This window comes from Myotis brandtii, unplaced genomic scaffold (assembly GCF_000412655.1).
Source record: "Myotis brandtii unplaced genomic scaffold, ASM41265v1 scaffold48, whole genome shotgun sequence".
In the NCBI taxonomy this organism is placed as follows: Eukaryota; Metazoa; Chordata; class Mammalia; order Chiroptera; family Vespertilionidae; genus Myotis; species Myotis brandtii.
In genome coordinates this window covers 7,124,854-7,138,658 of record NW_005368341.1, presented here as the reverse complement: position 1 = coordinate 7,138,658, position 13,805 = coordinate 7,124,854, and the positions used below count along the sequence as shown (strand labels likewise).

The 13,805-nt window shown below is 35.6% G+C and overlaps 1 protein-coding gene across 1 annotated transcript in view; it reads left to right on the top strand.

Annotated features, from left to right (window-relative positions):
- The window catches only part of AKAP9 (A kinase (PRKA) anchor protein 9), a 123,006-nt gene that overhangs the window by 66,744 nt on the left and 42,457 nt on the right, over positions 1-13,805 (top strand). Inside the window, exon 17 of the mRNA XM_014547560.1 lies at positions 6,170-6,402. Within this exon, the coding sequence (XP_014403046.1) occupies positions 6,170-6,402 (233 nt within the window). The remainder of the gene's footprint in view (positions 1-6,169; positions 6,403-13,805) is intronic.

Sequence of the window (13,805 nt, the reverse complement as noted above, 5' to 3'; positions counted from 1 at the left end):
CGACCCACAGGTTGGCGACCCACAGGTTGAGAACCACTGCTCTAGAGAATACATATGCTGGGTCCTTTGTCTTAAGGGTTTTTATCTGTTTTCTAAAGGTGGGAATTTTAGGGGAGGTCTCAGGAGGATCTCAATAAAGTGTTCATCAGCTTTACAGGTGTGTCCTTTAATGTGCTGATGCATCAAAATGAGCATATAGAGTGGTCAGGGTCATCCTCTGGTCAGTTTCACCTTCAAAGAATGTCACCAAAGAGGGACCTGACCAAGGCGTGTCTGCCCCAGTTTGGTCTAAAATGTGTAAATAAGACCTTGCTACTTATTATCTGGATTTAAATTGGTTGACCAGTTTGTTCAGGTGTCTCAGTTTCCCCATTTAACTTGCCAAGGAATTTTCCTAGCTTCTTCACTGACCTGTCTCAAAGGAAGTATTGAATTAATAGAATTTATAATTTAATTTTCTCATAAACTTTGAAGAAAATATTGGCATTGAAATATTGACACAGTGTTTCATATGTAAGAATTATTTCTGACCTTCCTTCAGATTTTAAGGATGCATTATTGCATTTCTGACTTTCAAAATATTTCTTGTCTTATATAACAGAAAAAGTTCATTCTTAATCTGATTATGAAGCAACTTCTGCTTTTCCATTTTTATATATGACTTTGGTTATAGGTAGCACTTGTGATCTGTTTTCAGTCTTCATGTCTGAACTTGTTTAGATTTTAAACATGTATGGACTTGTTAACTCTAAAAAAACAAATAATTGATTTTTTTAATGTTTGCTTCCTCATAAGAGTAACCTAGTTTATGAAATTGAAGGGACATTTTGAGCCAATATGAAATCACTTGAACTTGAGTGAATATTAGACTAGTTCATAAAAATTAGTTCTCCCAGAATGTGTTGAAAGAAAACTTTCCTTGAGGCTTGCACTGTGACGGTTCACCAGTCAAATGCATACACCCTCCCTTAGGAAGCCAAAGATTGAATCTCATTTGCTGCCACTTCCTTTTGGAAATACTGGATTAATAACTAGAAGCCCTTGATTCTTGATCTATTTCACTGTGACTTGAACAAATCTCTCAGTCTCCCAGGGCTTCAGTTGAGTTTTTTCATCTGTCAGGTATGAGAGTCCAACTCCAGTCAGTGGTTTCCAGTTAGAGCCATGGAGATCTTCTGAAGGCCATTGGGGCAGAGAAATGCTCTATTAATCACCCACCCTTCTTTAACCTGAGAAGCTGCTTATGTGTGTGGAATGAACATGGTATAATCCATAAAGTAAATAACTAAAGGATTTTTGAATAACAATTATCTGCTATTTTTAAAATATATTTTTATTGATTTCAGAGAGGAAGGGAGAGGGAGAGAGAGATAGAAACATCAATGATGAAAGAGAATTATTGATAAGCTGGCTGCCTCCTGCACGCCCCACACTGAGGATCAAGCCTGCAACCCAGGCATGTGCCCTGACCAGGAAGGGTACTGTGACCTCCTGGTTCATAGGTCAGCGCTCAACCACTAAGCCATGCTGGCTGGGCCATTATCTGCTAATTTTAAGATACAGATGAGTGGTTCACTGTGCCGAGCCAGCTCAGCCAAGGGTTCGAAAGCCTGAGTGAGGGTGGTGAAGGATGAAGAAATGACAGACAAAGAGAATAAGCTGGGTCTAGGTGGATCTTCCTGTGCCTGGATGAGGCCACAGAGAAAAACCAGAGGCAAGCTGAGCCTTTATTCTATAGCCAGAGGTAAACAAGGTAGTGGTCACCATAGTTACAATGTTCTTGTGAGTTTCACTTGTTTTGGCAGCACTTGCTACATCTCCCTCAGCCCATTAGCTTCCCAGATAAGATCTAGGGAGCGTCATAAGGTCAAGCCTAATTATGCTAAGAGGACTGTGCCCTCTAAGCTGGGACTTGTTTGTGGCTTTGCCAACAGGTCAGTCCGAGGCTTAACCCTATAGCCGCGCCCTACAGTTCACATATCTGAAATCATGAATCTATACACCAACTGACTATTCGGAAATTTCTGCTGGCATTTTATGAAATTGCCCTGTTGATTTATATTATGCTCTCATTTCCCCTCAAAACTAATTATTACAAATAAAGTATAAGCTTGATGTCTTTCTCACTCCTTTATTTCATGGGAATAAACAAAAAGTTTTATTTATTCTTTGGAACATACTCAGATTATTTTTGTTTATTTATATCTTCAAAATGTTATTAATAAAATACATTAAGCTAGTTGATATCTCCATTTTTTCTAGGTACATTAATATCTACTTTGTTCATTATACATTTTAAAAAATTAACATTCAGTGGCCTTTTATAAGTCATTTTTGTTTTATATATCCTCTGTTATTTTGTGCTTGAGATTTGCTCCATGTAATACACAGTGTCTTCAATCTTTTCCTCACCGCTAATTTTTTTCCCTCTGAAAAAAGAAAAGTGTGTGTTGGTTTTTCCCAGCTTTGCTTTCCCATCTCAAGGTAAATCTCAACAGATTTAATGAGAGATTAGACTGGCTCCTACCTCCACTAGCATTGGTTTCTGTTCCTACAGTACCAAAGCTGCTGTCTCAGAGGACAACAGTGACCACCCAGTTGTCAAATCCAGTGCCATCTCCCAGTTCTTGTCCTATTTGACTTTCTAGACAAATGACCTTGAAATCTGTACCTTTTTGAAACATTCTCGTCTCCTGGAATATCGCTCCTGTCTTCCTCTGATTTTTTTTTCACACAGGTTCTTTTGTTAGCTTATGATATACAGAGGCTCCAACTTTATTTGTCCTACTTCTTTCAGTGAATATTGCTCCTAAAATAAATGTACCCACTTCCAAGATTTTGACTGTCACCTTTCTACAGGTGACTCCTAAATCTCTATGGACCCAAATTTCCAAAAGTTGACTTCTCCTCTACATAGTCCATTAACACTTCAGACTTATTTTTCATGATTACACTATATACTTGCTCCTGATTTCTCAGTAATGAGTCTTCTGTCATCTAAGACTCAAGTAAGCTAGAAACCCAGAGTCATCTTTTTACTACTTTCTTCCTCCCTTGTTTTACACGTTGTCTTTTCCAACCTGTGCCCAATCTTCCTGCATCTTTTTTTAAATTTATTTTTATTGTTGACAGTATTACAGAAGCCCCCCATTTTCCTCCTTTGCCCACCTCTACCCAGCCTCCACCCAACTGCCTTCACCTTATTTCATGTCTTCAACACTTCTCATCTTGGCAATTGAAATAGCCTTCCAATCAAATTCTTCTTCTCCAGTCCTTCCTCTGCATTTTGCTTCCTAATTCGCAGATTGGATATTATCTTCCTGCTCAAAAAAAGTATTTACCTCCCATTATTAATAGCGAAAACCCAGTTTCCTATGAAAGGTAAGACCATTCACAACTTAGATCCAGCCTACTTTCCACCTGCCTTCTTTTTCTCTTCCCCTTACCTCATCCTCACTTCTCCACATACTCTCACCCCATAAAGCCTTGACTTTCCATCAGATTATTCTTTTTCCTCAGACTTGTCATGTTCTCTATCCATTAGAAAGAAAAGTCACTAGAATGCATTTAATTCCTCAGGTAAAGTAACTAACTATACAACATAAGTATCTTTTTAAAATATATTATTATTGATTTCAGAGAAGAGGGAGAGGGAGAGAGAGAGAAACATCAATTACGAGAGAGAATCATTGATTGGTTGGTTCCTACACACCCCACACTGGGGATCAAGCCCACAACTGGGCACATGCCCAGACTGGGAATCGAACCGTAACCTCCTGGTTCATAGGTCCAGCTCAATCACTGAGCCATGCTGGCTGGGCCATAAATATTTTTTTTAAACACCTGTTGTAAGCCATTAGTATTTCTTGCTTCCATAGCTTCTTTAAAAACATCATTTATTTTCTAGAGTACTTTAATTTGATATACATTATACTGTGCTTTATCTGAATTAATTTCGAATGCCAGCATCATTTGAGCTCATAAATATGTATAAAATATCCCTATTAAGACATTCCATTTTAAATATTTGGAATAATATAAGTAAATACCAGTCTAATTGTTGTCTATTTTTTAATTTTGGGAATAAAAATACAAAGTGAAAATTGTATTAACTCTTACTCCAAGAACTAGATAAAGCTGTGTAATAGCAAACATTTAAAATCATTTCCTAGAATGCAGTTTTGCACTTTTCAGCCAGTGACTTATACAGAAGAAATGCTTAGTCTGTATATATAAAAGCCTAAATACTGAATTGTGCTGAATTCAGATATTGTGTCTGAAACTGCATCTGATATTGTTAGTACATGAGATTAAGATAACTCAGTGTGGCATAAGCTACATTAGCAAGATTTTTTAATAAATAGCTCTTATTCTTCTGGCTGTACTATTTCAAAGTGAATGTTAATTCCACATATTTTGAAAATTAGTTTCCTGTGCTTTTAATTTGTTAACTTCATACAATTACTGATAAGAAATATGCCCTATCTATAATAATAAAAGCGTAATATGCTAATTAGACCAGACAGCTGAACAACCTTCCAGACGTCATTCCGGACATCCTTCTGGACGAAGCCACAGCAGTGGGGACCGAGGCAGAGGCAGTTAGGGGTGACCAGGCAGGCAGGTGAGCAGTTAGGGGCGATCAGGCAGGCAGGTGAGTGGTTAGGGGCATCAGGCAGGCAGGCAGAGTGGTTAGGGGCGATCAGGCAGGCAGGCAGAGACAGTTAGGGGCGATCAGGCAGAGACAGTTAGGGGCGATCAGGCAGACAGGTGAGCAATTAAGAGTGATCAGGCAGGCAGGAAGAGTGGTTAAGGGCGATCAGGCAGGCAGGCGAGTGGTTAGGGGTGATGAGGCAGGCAGGCAGGCAAGAGGTTAGGAGCCAGTGGTCCTGGATTGTGAGAGAGATATCCCGGAATGCGAGAGGGTGCAGGCTGGGCTGAGGGACACACACACCCCCCACCCCCGCATGAATTTCGTGCACTGGGTCTCTAGTCTATATATATAAAAGCCTAAGCAACCGTTCAACCGGTAGCTATGATGTGCACTGACCACCAGGAGACAGATGTTCAACGCATAGGCATGGAAACATGGAACAGACTGATGAATCTCAGAGGGAAAAGGGGAGGGGGAGGGCAGGAAGAGATTAACCGAAGATCTTATATGCATGCTAGAGGCCCGGTGCATGAATCCATGTACCGGTGGGGTCCCTCGGCCTGGCTTGCGGGAATCGGGCCGAAACCAGCAGTCTGACATCCCCCAGGGGGTCCCAGATTGCGAGAGGGTGAAGGCCAGGCCGCGGGACCCCACCAGTGCACAAATCTATGCACTGGGCCTCTGGTGTATAATAAAAGAATAGGTGATTCCTCTTCAGGAAATTTCATTGTTGGGTTGTATTATTGTTGCCACATTTAGTACTGTATTCCATGGCAGTGATGGATAATCTATTCTTTTATTTTAGCTTAAATACTTCCAAAGCTTATCTTCTGCCCAAGTAAACTCAATTTTCTTTACATAAAAAATAAGAATAATGTTTATGCATAAGTCCATATTTAAATTAGAACTGCTCATTAGTCTAACCTCTTCCCGGTAAGTATATTGCTTATAAAAGTAGCAAGCTACAAAAAGATCTCGGTCCCTTTTATGGCCCAGCTGGAGTAGGTGATGCTGCCCAGTGTGCTCAGAAATCAAAGGGTCTGCTGCAGACCAAATCAAGCACTTCTGTCCTTCCATCTGAAACAACCTATTGTACAATGTTTTGCTTTTCATGTGGGTGTATATGTTTTTATTTTCTTCTTATACTGTATGTAAACCCCTTGAGGATGGATCCAGCTATCATCACTTTATATTTCCATTACTTAGTAAACCCTGCATGGTAGGCAGTTAGTAAATATCTGTTGGAGATTGTTTTAAAAGTTTTTATCAAAGAAAAAAGTGCTAAATAACCCAAATACTAATTTCTGCAAAACCCTATTAGCATAACATTATCTTTCTCATTTTTACCTATTTGGTTATCAAATAATATTCTGTATTAGTCTACTTTATTTTGTTGCATTGTTGTTAAAAGACCTTCGTAGTTTCAATGATGTCAAGTGTTTATTTTATTTTGTAAACTTGTTTAATTATAATTATTAATTATAATTTATTTATGCCTTTAAAATATTGCTCTAGTTACAGATGACTCTATACCATCTTATTCTGGAGGTGATATGCCAAGAAATGACAGTAGCGTGTGGTCAAAAGTAACTGAAGAAGGAACAGAGCTATCACAACGGCTCATGAGGAGTGGTTTTGCTGGAACTGAAATAGATCCTGAAAATGAAGAACTTATGCTGAATATTAGCTCTCGACTACAAGCAGCAGTTGAAAAACTCCTGGAAGCCATAAGTGAAACCAGTAGTCAGGTAACCTCCTTATATTACTAATATATACTGAGTTTGTAGTAGGTTTTCCTTTAAGCCAAGGAACAACTAAATGATTTCTCTCTACAGTTCCAGAAATGTAGTTAGGCTCCCTGTTAATAATTGGTTATCTTGCCCTGGCCAGTGTTGCTCAGTTCTTTGAGCATTGTCCCATTCACCAAAAGGTCAGGGGTTCCATTCCTAGTCAGGGCACATGTGTAGATTGCGTGTTTGATCTCCAATCAGGGTGCATGTGGGAGGCAACCGATCAATGTTTCTCTCACATCCATGTCTCTCTCTCTCCCTTCCTCTCTCTCTAAAGTAGATTTAAAACTTTAAAAATAATAATAATAATTGGTTGTCTTTGTGACAACCAACACTGGTATCCATAGTCTTCTTTTTAGGTGATAAAATATAATGTGCTGACAGATTATTCTAGGTCTAAAATTGAATCTTGTTTTAATTTTCAGATTTTCTAGACTCTTACATGTTACTTTTTTTATACCAAAAGAGGTTTTAACTTCACCATTATATGAAATATTCCAGTATAATATATATAATTCATTTGAAGGAATAGTATATATTATCCTAAAAACAAACTATATGCTCTAGTATGGCATAACATTACTATTATAATATGAACAAATCAGACCTACAATTTCTTTACATGATTTTCACATCCTTTTCACAAATATGAATCGATTACTTCACTTTTCAGACTATCTCTTGTTAGGAAATTAGAGTGTAGGACAGTTTCTACATTAAAATAATATCAATATTATAAAAGGACTGTGGCCCTAACACCGTAATGACCAAAGACCGGCGCGGGTGGGTGGGGCTGTGAGCGCAGCGAGGCGCGTGCAGGTCGGCAGGGCTGTGTGTGCGGAAGTGTGGGGCTGTGAGCACAGCCAGGCCGAGTGGGTGGGTGGGGCCGCGCAATTTCGTGCGCTGGGCTTCTAGTTTTTATAGAAATTTTTAAAGCAAGGTATTTATAACAAATTGCAATGTTCTCTGTTTATAAAATTTTTATACCATGTATGATAGTTATCTCTTAAGTTACTCTATGTAGAATTTTTTAAATTATTTTCTATTAAAATGAAGTAAATTCACTTATTTATTTTTAAAATGTTGAATTGGGTCCTGGCTGGGAAGTGCTGCTCAGTAGTTGGAGCATCAGACCTGTACCAAAGAGTCTCGGGCTTGATTTCTAGTCATGGCACATACCCAGGTTGCAGGTTTGATCCCCGGTTTGGGGCACATGAGTGAGACAACCAATCAATGTTTTTCTCGCTCTGTCTCTTTCCCTCTCTCCCTCTCTCCCTTTCCCTTCCTCTCTCTAATATATGGTGACAGGAGAAGATTTGACTTTGGGTGGTGGGCACACAGTGCAATATGTAGATCTTGTAACATAAAAACCCACACCTGAAACCTATATGTTCATTATGACAGATTATTGACCAATGTTACCCCCCCCCAAAAAAAAATCAATAAAAATGTTTGTTTTAATAATTAAAAATAAAATAACTAGTAAGCATTTTCTTACTATCAGGGCATCTGCCTTATAGGCTAATTTCATAGTATCTATTGTAGTAGTATTTTACTTTATGTATTTGATTTGACAAGTGACTTGCCCAGTGGTATGTCCAAATCCATATAATAATACATTTATTATGATGGATTAAACTTCTCTTTTGCTCAAACGAGCTACTATAAAATTGGGCTTATATTCAGCCCATTGCAGTTGCCTATTTATGATAGCTTTCATTATAATATGAAGAAAAGGACTTAGAGACTATCCTCAAGCCCTTAGAAAGATAAATTTCTTTAACCTACTCCTTATTCAGTAGTCTCTCTGTGGTTCTGTAGAACATTATCTTTGAGAGTGTGGCTTCAGAGTCTTGATTGTTGGGGTCAGGTGAAAATAGAAATCAGTCTGTTCTGTAGGAATAGTCTTTCACAAAGTTTTCAGAACCCAGAGATACTATTGAGAGCCACAGAAGATTATTTACCAAGAGATTCCTAAGTCCTTGGAAGAAATGAATGAATAAAGAATGTACTCTCGCGGAGTGATTGTTATTGTAGGCAACTCTCTTGAATTTATTACCATTTTAAAGAATGGTGGGTCCTAAATTTTATGTTTCTATATTTTCTCAAAAAAAGAGACTTTTCCTGAGGATGAAGCAGTAGTACAAGTTGGGATTTTGTTTTGTCATTTTTTTGTTGAAACATTTTGCCATTAGCATTGTCCCCAATGTGCTTTTATAAGCATTAGTTGGGGTATTGTATCCAGTATTCATTATCATTAGAGAAATAAGTAAAGAAAAATCCAAAGGAGAACAACAGAAATATTTTACAATTTGATGGAAATAGTTCTGGGGGAAAAGGTTAAATAGCTTGAGGTTGTACAAATAACCTAGTTTGTACAAACTACTTAGTTTGGGAAACATAACTGTACCACAAATTAAGTCTTCAAATATACATTAAAATCTTGATTATCTGAAACCTGGAGATAATGAACTAGTCTGGATAATTAAAGGGGTGTCCTAAATAATTGAAGTCATTTTAACTTTTTTATTTCAAAGTGTCTTATGTGCTTTCTAAAATTAAATACACACACACATACATATATATCTTGAATTATTCTAATTCAGAGTATTCTTTCTGGATATTAGTTTATAATCTATCACAGTTTATATACTGTTGTTAGGAGAGCTATTTGCCCCTCTCCTAAATCATCTTGACTGCTGTTTTGAGTCTTTTCCCCCCTAATTCTACTGTGTTTTATGGTGGTTATTTTCTTAACCTTGACCTTTATTCTTAGTTACAAAGAGATACCACTTACACATAAATGTGTGTGTGTGTTTACATGGATGGAAACAAGTTTTACATGCTTTCAAAATTGGGTTGGGGGGCTATGATTTGAATTATTTTAATTCCGGATCACCTTTCTGAACATGAATATATATGCTGTCAGTTAACATACTGTCGTTACAAGGGCTGTTGCCCCATTCTGAATCTTAATCTACTACTTTCTTGAGTCTTGTTTTCCTCCCTGGTGTTTTCTCTCTTTCCTTTGTAGTTAGTTCTTATCTTGACCTAAATGTTTCTATTTATAAAGGGATACTTCTTACTTTCAGCACTTTGTTTTTGCTTCAAATAAGATAAATTGGACACCAGAGTATCCAAATAAACTGTAATTTGCAAAGGGAGCCAAGAAAGAGTATTTTGAGAGGTGTTTCACATGCTAAGCATGAGTTCCACCAGTTCATAAAGCTGAGTGGCCATAATGCTGATGATTTTTTTCTGCTGAATCCCAGTAATGTCACAATTAGCTGCATCAGTGGTAGGATTAGGTCTCCATCTTGTACAGATGTTCAGACAACTAACTGGAGGGTTCACATAAGAAATTTGTCATTAATTAATCCAGAATTGTAAGAGGCAGCTGCCCCTTCCTTGCCACAAACCATCTCCCTGTAGATTCTGGGCTTTCTGTAGAAAATCTCATTTTCTCTGCCCTAATTATTAGCCTTGAGTATTGGTTCCTCTAACAATTTTGTGTGGTGAAAACAGCTATAAGATGGATTTTTGTTAATAATACCGCCTTGCTTTAATATTGGGTTTTCCATTAAAGATAAAAGTTTTATGGGTTTAGGATATTTAGTTACTAGATAGAGAAAAGGCACCACAATAAAAGTTTTTTCACTTATTTAAAAACAACTCTCACTTTTGAGGATCTTTTAATTGAAAGGTAAGTTGCTCATCTTTTAAAACTTTGAGTAGCTGGTTTATTCACTATTGCCCAGGTTTTTTTGAGCTACAAGAAGGCTATTATGTACAACTTGTGCTTTTAAGTTTTAGTTAAGAGTGTAGTGTATCTTATGTGATATAATTACCAACTATGTAGCTTTTCAAAAGAGGTGTTTTTTTTTCTGTTAATATGCACTCTATAAGCAATTCAGTGTGGAAATAGGTTATAACTGGACTATCTATACAGGGGTGGGACAAAAATAGGATTATTGTTGTTTGTAAGGAAAATAATACAATAATTAATAAATAATAATACAAGAATAAACTCTGTGTACTCACACTGTAAACCTGCTTTACCCCACCCTGTATTCTAGTAACTGCTTAAAAGAATGAGTATTATTTCTAAGAAAATATCAAAAAGAAGTACTTAGTTTTTTAGAAATAATTATGATTATTTCATTTAGTTGCAGAACTCATTGGTAATGTGGTTTCACATTTTTAAATTAAACAAAAATTTTAATGGGATGGAAAAACACTAGCTTATCTCAGAAGCATTATAACTTATCTAAATACCCTTTTCAAAGCTCTTACATGGAACTTGAATCCTGTTAGGCAGGCCTTTTTGTGGGCGTATTAATTCACATTCCACCTGTCAGAGTACCTATAGGTAAAGACATTAAACCACACCCTCTGGTCTGACCTTTTCCTCAGGGGACACTGACTAGAATCCTTTGGCGCAGTGTGAAAGGCTATTTGAATAGCTCAGTTCAGAAGAGGTTTTACTTTTGAATTGAGTGAAGCAACAAGAACAAGGGAGATAATGTTGCAACTACATTTCTCAAGACTGCTACTATGGAGATTTAAAACTTGACCTTCCCTGCCAGGATCGGCTTGGAAAGGTTATTTATTTCACAGACATATTTGATACTGAAAGCAGTTTTATTGCTTAGCCAGTTTGATATTTATATTTTTATACTTTCATTCTTCAAGGATTTAGTTAATCTAGTTTAAAAGTTGTTTGCTTGCTTTTATTTTTGTTTCGTTTCGTTGTTGACTGAAAGATCTAGGTGTACTTTTAGGTTTGTGGGGGTTTTCTTTTTTTGTTCAGTTTTTTATGAATTAGCTTTATAATGTTTATTGGATAGTGCTAAAAAGAAATTTTTATACTGCTATGGTATGTCTTGATAAACTTAAAAAGAATTTTTAATGTAATGGAAAACTGATAAATAAGGAACATTGGCAGCTGCATCTCCTAGAATGGATTCTTACAGGACCTATTTGGCAACTGTCAAACTCAGTGGCTCATGGTTGGAAGAACAAGATGAAGACATTTATGAGGTCGAATCTCGTGTGCCTTTACCACATCCATTTCCTCTATGTGAACATTTGGATGAAAATAACTCAGTAATTATTAATACTTCTATTTTTCATTTTATTCATAAAAGAAATGGGCACATATTAAAGCTTATTTCTAAAATTTCACTGCCTACCCCTCCTTATTCAGTAAGTATAAAATATTTGATTTTTTATACTTTTATTTTTAGTTTATACTTTGTTTTAATACATTTAGTTTTTTAAAAAAATGTACAGTGAGAAATGAAGTTTAAATGCTTTTAGTAAGGATAAACGGAATAGAATCTTGTTTTGTTATTTGGTGTGTTACTATCTCTTATTCATCCTGGATATATTGAAGGGCTAAATTTGGTCTCAGAACCCAACTTGACTACATTTTTTATCTATGAAAGCAGAATGAGATAATATTACAGTTCTCCCGGGCCAGACAAGCTATTTTCAAAGATCTTGGCTTGTCCTGAAGAATCTTGCTTTTATATATTTATGATGTAAAAATGGAACCATTTGAGGAAATGGGCATTGTGAAACCTAAAGTAGCTAAGTGAATTGTTATGGAGCCAATTAGGAAATGTTTAACAAGCATATGGCATATTGGCCATAGTTTCAGACAAGGAAAAAGGAGACCTGAATTCTAATTTAAATTTTTTTGCTAACTTTCTAAGAAACTTTATTTTCAGTGTTTTCATATGCCTACTAATCCTGTGAGGAAAAACCTGTGTGTTTTTTTTTGCTTTTCATGTGAAAAATATTTTTATAAACATTGTTCAGGATACACCTATTTAACATAGGTTGGTATTTCAGGTTCACTTGATTTAAATATGTTGTGAATGATTCACTACAAGTTATTCAGTGTAGCTACTAGTTACTCAGCACTTTTTATGGCTTTAATGACTAACTATAATATACTAGCTAATATTTAACAAGCCAGATGGTTTTCAGAACAGTTTTGTTACCGACCCTGAAACTTTTATATTAAAGTGACAGAATATTTACTGATGCTTTATACATATTTCAATGTAATGATAGGTTTCTTAAATTATTTGAAAATATTGATTATGAAATTTCATATTTAGTAAGTACTAGGTATTACATAGGTATTAGGGATAAATAATACCTCAACTGGATAGAAGAGGGTTTTTTTAAGTATAAAGTATCTAGGTGAACATTTGAAGGGAATCTCTTATTCCAACAAAGTGCGGGTGCCATCTGCATGATAATGAAATTTGTTGGCCAAATTTACTGTATTTGATTCTTCCAACATTTTTGTTATTTCTTGTGGTATTATGGCAAACAGTTAAGTGCACTTTAAGGCTGGCTTAGATCCTGTCAAGAAGTAGAATATAGAAGCAAAGACTTACTTAATTTCTTATCTAAAAGTAAGTATTTTATTGCAAGTACTCTGTTGCATTTGTACAGTAAATTTGAAAAAGGAAAAAGACTCATATTCTTTTTAGTTAGAGCTTTGAACTCTTTTAGTGATTTCATGTATTTATCAGGGAACCAGTTAATATTTTCAGGAAAACATATGTACATGTAGAAATAATTGATATATTTTTTAAATATTTGCTGTGGCTAAAAATTCAGGGAGAGTAGTTATATAAAAAATAGTTCATACTTTATGACTATGTTTCTTTATAATAAAAATTAATATTAATAAAAATTAATGCATATTAGTTATCCACATTTAAAGGAAAGTACTCTTATCAGTCTAAAGTAAAAACATATAATTTTATCTTTGTTGAGGTAGCAACATACTATATATATTTTAGGAAATATTTGATTTAAAATGTATGCTTATTTTTCATTATGAGTCTTAAATTGAATGATTGCATACAAGATATTTTAGAAATTGATTTAGAGTGACAATAAAAAGTTTTATTTAGTAACTCTAAAATCTATTTGCTATGGCAAATACCACTCAGATGTGAAGACCAGGTAGATGTCTTTAAAAATAAAAATATTCTTAAATATTATAATTTTATAATACATTATTGATACCTGACTATAAATCAGAAGCCACTACATTTGATTCCTATCTTAAGCTTAAGACATGGTAATATTTTTAATATACTTAGTACTTTATATATAAATTTACAAATTCTTATGACATTGTTGTGAGCCTATTACTAATGTATGTGGTCATTGCTTTTTAAAAAAATTTAATAGTGTTAATCATCTAGAACAGCGGTTCTCAACCTGTGGGTTGCGACCCCTTTGGGGGTCGAACGACCCTTTCACAGGGGTTGCCTAAGACCATCGGAAAACACATATATAATTACATATTGTTTTTGTGATTAATCACTATG